Source organism: Aphelocoma coerulescens, chromosome 13 (genome assembly GCF_041296385.1).
Source record: "Aphelocoma coerulescens isolate FSJ_1873_10779 chromosome 13, UR_Acoe_1.0, whole genome shotgun sequence".
NCBI lineage: Eukaryota > Metazoa > Chordata > Aves > Passeriformes > Corvidae > Aphelocoma > Aphelocoma coerulescens.
This window is the reverse complement of record NC_091027.1, coordinates 19,353,855-19,366,633: the sequence shown is the minus strand read 5'-3', so window position 1 is coordinate 19,366,633 and position 12,779 is coordinate 19,353,855. Positions and strand designations below refer to the sequence as shown.

Genomic DNA, 12,779 nt, shown 5'->3' with positions numbered 1-12,779 from the left:
ATTCCCATGATTTCTTAGGGACCTGTAAATACTTATTTCCAGCCAAGACAGATCTTTTATTTCTTTCAAGTTTCAAAGAAAACTGAATATTTACATTTGCCCTTTGCCTTCATATGCCATGCTGTTTCAAGTAAACAACAGTGCAGCATCAGGGGTGCAATTTTGTCTTTCCAAATTACTTCCTTCTTGGGTATCTCACCATATGGACAACCTGACCTGTCACTCCCAGACCGAGCTCTTTCTGTATGGCTGGGATCCAACTGATGTCAAAAGGAATCCTGAAGCCACCTACTTTCAAGGTACTTTTTGATGTAAGGAGTTTGTAGGCAGGTGGGGTCTGTCTCTTCTTCCAAGTAACAAGAGATAGAACAAGAGGAATTTGCCTCAAGGGGAGGTGTAGGTTGGATATTAGGAAAAATTCCTTCACCAAAAGGGTGGTCAAGCACTGGCACAGGCTGACCAGGGTAGTGGGAGAGTCACCATTCCTGGACATATTTAAAAGACATGTAGATGGGGCACTTGAGGAAATGGTGGAGAAAGGCCTTGTATGAGACTGGAAAAATTGATGTCTTGAGACATCATTTTGGAATGCATGTGTGTGGGGGCAGGGGCAGGTCAGGCCTTGCCCTGGTGAGGCAGTGCCCTGCCCTGTTACACCCCAGCCCAGCAGTGGCTGCCAGTCCATGGCACACGGGAGGCAATGCCCCACACCCATCCCCTGGAGCCCCTAACATAGCTCCTGAGTGACCAAATGCCCAGAAGTCTCACATGGGGGAAAGGCCAAAGGGTATTTAAGGCCACAGGGCATGAGGCACTCAGATGTCTTGACCCTACCTCCTCTTGGAATTTCTATCTGAACACCACTGGAACCCAGGATTTGGTAGCTATGTATGTCTTCTTCTATATCTCTTCTTGCTCTCTTTCTCCTTCTTCTAATTCCCTCTTCTTGGAATTTTTGAGTAATTTAGAATTGAACAGGCTTAAAGGTTTGCTAAGTTGAATGGGCCCAGTTAATTCTTTGAGAAGTGTTTTATGTTGATTGAATGATGCACTAAACCTTTTGCCTAAGTTCCTCAATTTTCTGAAGTTGCCAGTAAAGTTCTTTCTGTTGTTTTGATCTCTTGAGACTATTTTGTCAGCACTTCTCGCATGCGTCTAACACAGAGTACATGAACAACCATAACAACCCTTTTAAAAACCTCCTCAACTGAGTTGTTTGGGGCCTTACACCTTGTCAACACTTGACTTCTGCTAGTGACAGTTTGCCTAGATTGAAGATTCCGGTTTTGACATCTTGGAGACATTGGCTGTAACCTCTGGTCACCCTCCAGCCTTTGTTGAATGCACAAGTCCCAAGAGCAGTGATTTTCCACATGCAGACTGTAGTCTATGTAATATTTTATTGTGTAAATGCAAATAAAATATTAATAAATATAAATATTTGATTTTTTAAAAAAGCTTAAGAATCTCATATAGCTTTTCGGTACCTGGTGGAGATCAGCATAGCCTGAGGGACCCCCCTCTGGAACTGGGTGGCTGGAGAAGCTGGTTACCTCAGGAGCAGTGGGACCTCAGCTGTGGCCAGGCTGGGGAAAGGAGTGGGGGCTGGATGGAAGGCAGGGAATGTGGCACAAGCCAGGACAGGCTCCTCCCACTATGCCAAAGGCCCCTGTGTGCCCCAAGTCTTGGGCAATTCCCTGCAAACTGATGTGTTTCATTTTAGGACTTGGGTATTTAAAACAGTACCTTCCCCCAGGCATTTCTTACAAAAAGCTCAACTGATGTGATTTGAGTTACAAAACAAGAAAAAATAAATTATTTTGTGCAATGCCTTCTGCATCTAAAAACTAACGGGAAGCTCTTTGCTGATACACATTAGGGATGCAAATGCACCTGTGTATGCAAAAACAGATGCTGGCAGCAGGTGAGCAGCAGGTAAGGCAGGGTTGTACCTCTAGGGACACCAGCATCTGAGGAGCTGGGACCTGCATCTGAGGGAATCTTCTGCAAAGTAAGAGAAAAGCTGAGGAAACTTGTCGAGCCAAGGTTCTGTGGTGAATTTCTTCTGAAAAATATAGTATTTGCACAGATCCTGCCCTAATCTCAGTCACCATGTGGAAGTAGCAAATTACTTCGGGTTCTAAGATCTGCCTCAGTGTATTTAGCTCCTTCTGTACCTGAGCACTTGCTATTTCACTTTCTGAGGAAATATAACCAGTTGTCTAGCTGATTTTTTGAAATATGGCAGAACTGAAAAAAATGCTGGGAATTGTCCTACCTCCTCCTAGTCACTTGATGTTTGCATAGTTTTGTTTCAACAGTTTTGTTTTCATACCCTTGAAAAGGATGTGCACATACATACTTGGCACAAAAATAAGTTAACTGTCTTGCATGTGTTTCTGGTGTGTGAGAAAAGATGGGAAGGAAAAGGATTGTGGTGAAATTTTCTGTTTTGCCCCTTTGCATTTAACAATTTTCCTCTGACTTCTCTGCTTGAGAAGACTGTTGGAGATTGCTGCTTTCTACCTTTCTGTCAGACTCTTAATTAGCAGGAGCACTCAGCCCGCACAGCTGGGGCTTTGATGCCTTGCTCACTATTGCTTCCCACTCAGAAGATTTCCATTCATTCCGAGTTGGTATCCAGCCCAAAGCCCTGGCTTCCCCCTGAGACCCTCAGCGTGTCTACAGGACTCCAGTTTAGTATTCACTGGAAGAGCTGCACTGATGCTCCCTCGCTAGACCTACAGGCTGCTGGTTGGAGCCATAAGGGAACGGGAGGAAGAATTAGCCTGTGTGTTTATGTGGCTGTGCTCCAGTAAATATTTTGATGCATCTGCTGCCAGCTGTGGTCTGAGGGAATCTACCTAGCATTTAAATTTTGATGGGGAGCTGTTTTGAATAATAACAGTGCAGCCGGCTGTGAGTCAGTGCATGTGTGTTGACTTAAAAAAAACCCTCAAAGCTTAACGCTTGCTGAATGCCGAGCTGCAGTGCTTTGCTTTTTCCCTCCTCCTTCCTTCTTTTCTTTCTTGTCTGGACTTCCTCCGTTTTGTTTTGTTCTTGGGGGCATTTCACATAGATTTTGTTCACTGTCAGTGGAGGGGGGGGGTAAGAGGAATAAAAAAAAATCCCAGCCAAAATAAATCCTCTCCAAAAACTCACGAGTAGCTTTTGCAATGGGTGCTGTCATGGGTACGTTCTCTTCTCTACAAACGAAACAAAGAAGACCATCGAAAGGTAAGACCTCCTGTTATGCTTTTCCCTGTCCCTTTGGTTTATTTGCTGTGGGAGACATTTGCATGGGGAAGGGAGGGGAAAATGAACATGTGCCACTTGCAAGTAACCTGGCAATGTTTTTGTGAGGGGTAATTTGCAGAAGAGAGTGGGATGCAAGGTGGTGGAAAAAACATGTGGGCATGAGGAAATTGCTGTGAAGGGGCTTGGGGGTCGAAAAGAATCCGAAATACTGTAATCCTTCATGCAGGCATGTATAAAGAGGAGAAACTCAGTGGCTTCATATGCAGAGCACTTGCAGAAGAGACCTGTTTATTTCCAAATCCCATGCTGTATAAACCCTTTGAAGAGGGAATAAAATGTAGATACACAGCAAATTCTTCCCAATACCTCTGGGTTTCTGTCTCAGGAAGTATTGTTAGAGTCAGTGTTGCATATTCAGTAATCCAACACCAAGCGTGCAGTACTAATGATGTGTGTTTTATAAAGATTAGCAAGAAGGGGAAAAAAAATAGGATGTTTTTGTAAAGAAGGAGAGAAGCAGAAGCTCATGAAGAATGAGAAAGTAAGCAGCAATTACAGGAATTTTAATCCTTAAATCCATAAGTATTGCCTATAAATGCTAATTTTTCAGGGGGTCTGGTTTGTGTGGTATTTGCTTGAGCTTTGCTCAGTTTTCTTCAGGCTTAATTCAAAAATTCCAGGGTGCTGCTGAGCAGAAAGTTGAAAGCACTGTCAGGGGCACATCCATACCTTACAGAATGAGTACTGTTTAGAAAACAGAAGGAAAAACTCTAACTTCAGCAATATTTATGCTATTAAGAAATATTCCCTGTCAGAACCCCTGCATTTAACAGTCTCTTGGTATTTCTAGGGAGGTCTCTATTTCTACTGGATCTGTTGCTCAGTTCATATATATGCTTTTGAACTGCAAATTCGTATGGATTTTCTTGCAATTTAAGTTGAAAACTGTCTTAGGAAATATCAAACACCAATTAATCACTCAGAAGTGGGCAAGAAGTGGGCAAGTGCAGGAGGTTTGTTTGTGGCAAGTTCGTGAGCAAGACTAAAATTCTGTGTTCCTGATACTTGTAGGGTAACATTTTACATTAGAGTGTGTGTACATGGTTTACAGTTCACGTTTCTGTTATTATAATGCCCCCATGATTGTATGGTTGTTTGGGACATGTATGATGTTACTTAAATGTAAGAATAGCTGTATAGCTGTCTAAGCACTGAGTTACACCTGGAGCTGGGAGATTTGTGTTTAGGCACTGCAGTACGCAAGAACTGAACAGGATGTGCTGGGCACGGTGGCTGCTGTGACACCAAGGGGTGTCTTGTCCACCTGCCAGGAACCTTGGAGCTGATTTCCACTAAATGTAGATAATTTGTGGCTGAACATATCCATTCTCTGCAACTTTCTTGTCTTGTGATTGGCTCCACACTCTGGTGGATGCAAGCCATTGCTTTTTGTTGGAGGCCACCTGCAGTAAAAATCCAGGATCTGGTCACACATTTTAACCTTTACAATGAAATTCAATCTTGCTGATGCCTGCTGGCAGTGGTTGTTCAGCTATATTTATCAAAACCTGTGTTCTCAGAGTTATCTCCTCTTGGTTCTGATGTGTTATCTGTGTGGTTTGCTGGTGTGTTTTACACTGACTGTTAGCACTTCACCTTGTGAGCAGTGAAACACTAATATGTGCTGGGCTTGAATACAATCTGAAATTGTTCTTTGTCTGTGAGTTAAATAGTTGGTCAATCACTGCTACATGATGGACTGACTCCTTGGTGCTGCCCACGTGTTCCCTCAGCATCTCTTCCTGCCCTCAACCATCCTGGTGGCCTCTAGTGGACCATGCTCTACCATATTGAAGTCTGTCTTGGTCTGGGGAGTCCAAAATTGGCACCAGCACTCTGTCTGTTCTTGCCCAAGTGTTGAGCAGAGAGAAAGGATCATTTGTCCGAGTGTTTGTTGCATGGCTCTTGGTGTGGCCTGATGTGGGGACTTCTTTGCCAGAGGACAGCTGGCTAGTGGTGCCCAGGTGCCGCTGCTCCACTGGCTATTGCTAAGTTTGTCTTTAATCGAGTAAAGCGTTTATTATTAGATTATCACATTATTATTTATTAATTGTTATATTTATGTGTTTATTTGAACATTTCAGGACTTTATGTTGTACTTAAATACTGCTGGTAAAACAAAGGCCTGGAGAAATAGTTGTAACAGGGCTAGATCCACACCTCTACAAGTGCTCTCTCACGCTGGTAAGTATGTGCTCTTCCAAGAAGAGCAGCTCACGCCAGTGTCTGAAGCTCTGATTCTCTGGTGTAATAAAGTAAAAGCAAAAAAACAGGCATTGTTTCAAGAGTAGGTAAAATAAACAGGTCATGTCTAAACTGAGGAGTTTCCAGAGATCAGTTAATACCAGTAAGCACATGGTGGGTCAGGGCAGAATGGGTGCGAGTGGCCCATGCTGAACCCTTCCAGCTTTAGCGCATGACGTGGCTCTGCCTGTGCTGCTCCCCTTCATGTCCTGCTTGTGGCTGGGTCTGGGGTGTTGGCAGTGGGACTGGCTTTGGTTATTCCAGCTGTGAACAGCAGTGCTGGAGAGGACAAGAATACAGATTAAATTGCTTGTTCTAATGAAAATGGGGAGCCTGAATCAATAAAGGCAGGAGTGACACAGAAATTGTCAAGTGGAGAGCAGTGGTCCATCAAGCATGAGCCCTTGTCTCTGGGAGAGGACAGCTTGGCTCAAATGTGAAAACTTAATCCAATAAAATTGGGCATTTTTTCTTGGTAGGTTGGGACCCACATGCCCTGTCTTGCAGGATAAAGACTTCTGCTTTTTAGACTTGCAGTCCTATCAGTAAAGCTACAGAAGCTTTCCCTGCTCACTGAAGTGTCCGTGGACGGCCTGTGAGATTTGTGCTGTTTGCTTTGGGAGTGGTTTGGGGCAGTTCCACCGATTATTTGTACATTTCATTAGGAATTGTTTCCTGTTGCAATTCTTGTCTGCCGTTTCCAGCATTCTGAGTTGACGTACTAAAAGATGATGCCTCTTTCCACCACGTTCACTTCACTTGTATGTCAGACCATCATTCCTGGGATGCTGGTGGAGCCTGACTGAGGTCCTGGGGATAAGCTGACAGTGAGCCAGCAGCCAAGGTGGCTGGTACTCTCCTGGGCTGTGCTTGGCAGAGCATCTCCAGCAGAGTGTGCGAGCTGATGCTCCTCTGTGCAGCACTGGTGAGACATCTACAGGTGCTGTATCTGGGGCTGGATTCCCCAGGATGGAAGAGATAAGGACCTACTGAGGCTGAGTCCACTTCATATTCACCGTGATGAATATGAAGCGGTTGGAGTAACTGACATACAGGGAGAGGTTGAGAGAGCTGGGATTGTCCAGCCTGCAGAGGAGGAGGCTCAGGGAAGTCTTAATCAATGTGTATGAATACCTGATAGAGGGGAGTAGAGCTGATGGAGCCAGGCTCTTCGCCCTGGTGCCCAGGGGCAGGCCAAGGGGCAATGGGCACAAACTGAAATACAAGAAATTCCGCTTGAGCATAAGATTAAAAAAAATTACTGTGAGGGTGACTGAACACTGGAAGAGACCCCACAGAGGGACTGTGGAGTCTCCAAGATCAAAGGTACTCAAAACCCAAGTGAATACAGTCCTGAGCAACCTATTGTAGTTAACCCTGCCTTGAAGGGGGAACTGGAGGTCCCTTCCAATGTTATCTACCTTTTGGATCTGGGATTACTGTCACTTTAAAAACCCGAAAGATACAAGGACTTGAGGTACTGGGATCAGGAAGTAACATTCAAAGCTCATTTTGGGCCAAATGCCGACAAAGCTGACGGTTTGGTCCTCTCTTTAGTACGTTAGTGCTTAGACAGATGGTTGAGGTGGACTTGAGAATATCAAGCTGCTTGTACATTCTCCTGCAAACATAAGCAATAAATCAATAAATGAGGGGAAAAAACCCCATCAAAACCACAGCACTAAAAGGCAGAGGGCCAGCACAACAGATAATGCACACACAAATGCCTCTCAGATTTCAGCTAGGTGCAGAAATAGAGATTTTTTTTTAATGTTTTTATTGCCTGCACCCAATCATGACCAAATTTGTGGTTAGAATCAGCCATTTCCATATTTGCCATGGAAACATTTGGATTAGCAGATTGCTAAAGCAAGGGGAAATTCTAGTTTTGACTGCTTTCTGTACCCCTGAGTTCTTTTGTTTGTTCTCTAAACATGCACTCACCCCTACCTCCCCCAGTGAAAGTGAAATTTAACTCAAATTTTTCTCAATACCTGAATCTTGTTGGACTTAGAGCTACAGGCTCTGACCCCGACAGCAGCAGCAAGCAGCACCACTTTCAGTTGGTAATCTGACTCTCTTAAATGTGAGTGACCATGTTTTGATCAAAGACCACCCAAAACTAAACTAGCAAGAGGAGTCTGGTACAGTTGTTTAATTTTGCTAGAGCTAACGTCAGAAATTCACTTTGCTTAAAGTTGTGTGATTTTTACAGTGAGCAATTTTTTAGGCTTTATTTTGAAATGGCTTATTGTCCAAAATTATCAGATTTTGTGCCTGACCAGCTGTATTTTCAAGTGGTTTTATTTACCAGGAAACCAACTCTGCTTGACTTCACAGTCTTCATAAGAACATCAGATTGCCCTGAGCTCCTAAGGTTGCTAGGTCATGACTGTGCCCTTTCAGTTCCCTGTGCTAAGCAACCTGTTTCTCTGCTCAAAAGGTGAAAAAGTGATTCAGTAGTGTTTCAAGGAATGGGCCCTTTTTAGTACGGCCGTGGAATGGAGATGATAGATTTGAGCAGGGAAGCTGCCTCATTACTTACTTTGCCTGGTACATACTGTTGCAAAAGAAAAGCTTTGAAAGCTCCCCTTCTCTCGTTTCTTTCTGCTCCTCAAAGAAACTTGACAGCTTGTCACTATTGCGAATGAATGCATGTGTTCTAAAGACTCAGACTGTGCTCTGGGTATTTTCTGAATAGAGATGATTGGTACTCAGCTGTTTTCCTTCTAGAACAAGGACAGCATTGTTCCCCCTGGTCAGAACCTGAGCAGGTGCTTGAGAGAATGGAAGAAATGGCTGACTTGGTTTCTCCTGGCTGTGCCCAAGAGCCAATATTTGGCACTGACATTTCATTTTCGCTCCCCGGTCTTGTCTGATTGTCATCTGATGCAGCCTGGCAGGTCAAGTCCATGGTCATCTGCCTGCACTGAAAACTGAGGATTTGACAGGCAGGGTTTTTGAGGGAATTACCTTTGTAGAGAGTGTACAGAACAGCACTCAGCAACAGGACTGTTTGATGTAAGCACACAAATCAGAAACAATTTGGAAAAATTGTGGCGACAAATAAGTCTTTGTCAGAACATGCCTCTTTGCACGAAGCATTTTGGTTTCTCTGAAGTGCAGAGAGGTGTGTGGGAGGCTGCTCAGTGTCACAGCAGCCAAACATCCCAGCCATGTGGCTGACGCACCTGTGATGGGTGGATCAGAGGTGAGGGAGCTGTTTGCCCCCAGCTTCCCAGTGTCCTACCAACCAGAGTTCACCTGAGTGTGGGGTTAGAGGTGACCAGGTCTTACAGACTCGTGACTGCTTCCATTCCCCACTTCCCCGTTGTTCAGCCAAAATTTCTTTAGCTCCCATGCAGTTGCTAGCTCTAAATTTCTTCCTTTGCCTTCAAGTGACTCCTGGCAGTGAGGCAGAGTGATCTCAAATAGCTGATCTTAGGAGTGGATAGCAATGACAAAATTAAAATAATCTATGTGTATCCCTGATTGCTTCCCACAGGCTTACAGCTCCTGCCTGAAATGCTGCAGTCAGACACAGCTTGGAGGTTTGGAATAAAATAAAATGGATGGAGGAAAGTACACAACAGAGTGTTCTATGTTGCATTAGCATATGTGTGTGCTGATTTCCTGCCCATGGGTACGGGTACCGTGTGCCTCTGTGCATGCAGCATGTCCATGCAGAGCTGTGAAATCCCACCACAAAGAAAAGAGGTGATCAGAGACTTCAGCTCTGCAGGCCAGTGCTTTGAAGTTTAATTTTTTCCCCACAATAATTCAAAAGAGTAAATCAGAAAATACTTTCCAGCTTTTAACTTCCAGCCTTGGTAATCTTCCAGCCTTTATCATCACTAGCTCTTCCAGTGTGCATTGCTGGATATTTGATATTTGGAATGGGCACTAGGAAGCAGTTGGATTTTTTGCAGCTGAAAATACTTAACACTGTAGATGCGAAAAGCTTGGAACTTAATACATTACAGACATTCTGAGCAATTCCTAACTTTACAGTTGTTAATGTCACCATATATATAAATGAGAGTCAGTAAGGGTTGTACAAATTTTTTGAAGAAAAAATTGAAGTAAAAAGCAGAGTGTAAGGTAAACCAAGGCAAGTTGTGAAGTCATTCTGATTTTAGTCAAATGTGAGAGGAAAATAAAAATCTTTTATTTCTCCACTTACAAACCCCCACTCACATAGTTTACTTTCATATTTATTTAAGCTTTGTTAAAAAGACTGAAGATTTACAAATTTTTCAAATATGGATTTTTTTTAGCTGAAATGTTTCACTATTCAAAATTGTTATTAATTATAATTATTCCCTGAAACTTTCCAAACTAAATGAATTGGCTTGTGATTTGTTGTACTTTTAGATGTGAATGCGTAAGTGTGACTGCTGGAGTACTTCATTGCAGTGGGCAACAGAGCTGGGTGATTATATTAAGTGTTGTGTTTCTTATTCAAAAGCATTACGCAGAGAATGTCATGGTACAGAGATGCAGAAAGTTTGAGTATCTCAAACTCAGGGTCTCTGTGTCCTGTTGCTGCTCACACCATGGCTATTTATAAGGTATGAACCTTCTGCATTTCTCTGAGAGGCATTTTCCAGCAGGTGCAGAGTGCTCTAGGCACCTCATATCATCCCTGCAGGAAGGGGCCCAATGGCCTTGGGTAACAACTAGGAAATGCAGGTAACAGCTGTATGGTAGGACAGAAGCATTTTTAACCAAAATATATTTAGGATTCCAAGCAAGGTATTTAATTTTTCTCCTTTTATTTGTTTGAGATGCCAGAGGGAAAGGGAGTAATTGTTACTATAAGATGGATTGTACTTAACAAATCGAAAATTATTAGAAGTGTAAACTGCATCCATGTTTTCAAAATAGGCAAGTCAAAACTGAAGGCAGCTGTGCTCAGACATCTCCAGTCTGTGTTTGTGGTTGTCACTGTCAGGTGACGTCTGTCTGGACTGAAAAGGATACAGATAGTGGTCAGTTTCTCTACCTTACTTCTGCTAGCACTGCTCAGTGTAGAGAGGCTCTGGACAGTTTGAACAAAGTACAATTGATTTGGGCAGGATGTGGGGCTGGAGGAGGCAAGGGAGGACTGTATGCTAGCAGGCAGGCGTGGGGCAGCAGGGTTGCCTGGGGGCTGAACTGGTACTTGCAGGCAGGCTGAGGCTGGGCAGGCAGGACAGGAGCTGGCCTGGCTGTGGTACCAGGATGTTTTGAGGAACACATGAACAGTGTAACAGAGCCATCCTTTCCTGGCATAGCTCTGCTACATCTGTTTGGCTTTCCTCAATCCAAACATTACTTTCTTGACACGTTCAACAACCAGAGCTCTTCACACACATCAGTGTTTGCTTTTCTCTTGCTCCACAAAAACCCTCCTCTCCCAAATTTGTTCTGTGGGTGGCTGGTTGGGAAGTGCCCAGAATTTCTGTAGATGGCCACAGCTACAGTCTGTAAAAACCAGTAGGCACAGGACATTTTATATTGTGGCTGAGAACAGCTAATGGAGAACACGGCTGTGAGGATACATGTTGTGCTGCTGGAGGCAGGTTTCTAGGAAACCCCTGAGACCATGGCATCGTTTTACCGAGCGCTCCTTAGTGGAACAGGAGAGTGTCACTGGGAGGAGGGAGCCGAATTACAGCCTGCCAGAGATCAGTGCTGAACATCAGAGGCGGGGCTTTTAGTGCTCTGACAAAATAAGTGTTTCTGCCCATCAAATTTATATGCAGGAAAATATAGATGAAACAAGCTATGTTCACAAGATTTACCTAGTTAGAGCATGATTTCAGAAGCACAGCTCAAACGTTTTGACAACTGTTCTAACTTTGCTGCCTGCAGCTCAGGGCCATGCTCCCAGGTGTGTTTTCCCAGGCTGCTGTTGCTCTATTCTAGTGAGTGTGCTGCACCTCAGCCCCATAGATTTTTTGATAATCAGCTGAAACCTCAGGCAAGGCCCCTGATTTAGCACATCAAACTGCATGATCTGAGGGTTACTCTCTGTGGGGTACATACAGCCATGTGAAGCATGATGCTGTTAGCTCTCTCTTGTTAGCTGCAAAATGCTGGGAGCCAGCAAACATCTGTGGGAAAGGACAATTTTCCTTAGGGAAACTGTTTCATGCCATGCAGGTGAGCCTTGTGGTGCAGCAGGGAGCATCAGCACCCCTTTGCATTTCTTATCCACACGAAGGACCTGTTGACCGTGTTGCCATTTGAACTGGGAGCAGTGCATGAAAATTAAAAATGGGAAGCAGGAAACTTTTGTGTCAGTGCAGAGAGGATTGTTGCCTGCTAATCCTAATAAGCCAGTGTAATTGAATTGGCACACTGGTTTACATGCTTCACTGGGAGTGTCAAACGTGACCTCAAACTGTGATACTGGCACCCCAGGAACTGAAGGCATATCCTTGTGTGGAGCTGAATCCCTGTAACATGGCGTTTGTTTTAACTAATATTTTAACATGGGAGCTGACAAAAGGTCTCATTTGCAGTCTTGTGCATACGGAATTAGCCAGGCTGCAGACAACTAGAAAGAGAGCTACATTAGGGCATGAGGGAAATTCTGCCTGGGTGGTCATTTGTATGTACTTAACATACATGGGTAAAGGCAAGCATGTGCAGTTCTGCAGAGGAAATCTGGTCCTACAAGGTCCTGTCCTGTTTGTGTAGGCAGCACTGGACCTGCATGCAGAGCAGGTTTGGTACTGGGACAGAAAGTCAGCTAGAGACTGATCTTTCAGGAAAATGCCTTTCATTTCCAGGGCTTTAAGGCATCAAAAGGGGCTATTTACATTAGCAATTTGGCATCCTCTACTTGGTTGGAGTTAAGGACATTACAGCTGAGCCCCATCGTTTCTAATCACCTCTTCAACTGAGCACTGGGCTGCCCTGGCTCACTGCCTCCAGAAAACAGCCCTCCAGAAAAGTATGAAGCAAAAAGAAGAGAATTTTCTAATCAGGCATTTTCTGGGCAATGCCATCAGCTATAGCACTTTACATGACTACATTTGCATTTCTTTTAGCTGATGCTGTCTTTTCTCTTTCCTCTGTCCTTATTATTGATGGAGGTGAAGTACTTGCAGTTCAAAAGTTCATGAGGCACAGGAGAGGAGCGTGCTGTGTGCACTTTCTTCAGGCACTGGTTGCTGTGGCTGCTCAGCAATGCAAGGAGAGAACACTGTGCAGTGTGTCATTCTGAG

General features: G+C 44.1%; 1 protein-coding gene across 10 annotated transcripts in view; it reads left to right on the top strand.

The window, feature by feature from the left end:
- KCNIP1 (potassium voltage-gated channel interacting protein 1) overlaps positions 1 to 12,779 on the top strand; it is a 291,334-nt gene that overhangs the window by 87,110 nt on the left and 191,445 nt on the right. The window contains exon 1 of one of the 10 annotated variants that reach the window (XM_069029340.1): positions 2,856 to 3,237. The exons of 8 other annotated variants lie outside the window; for them this stretch is intronic. In XM_069029340.1, the coding sequence (XP_068885441.1) occupies positions 3,177 to 3,237 (61 nt within the window). In that variant the 5' untranslated portion in view covers positions 2,856 to 3,176. Of the gene's footprint in view, positions 1 to 2,855; positions 3,238 to 12,779 lie in introns of those variants that run through there. One more of the 10 variants, XM_069029345.1, reaches the window with a different exon arrangement.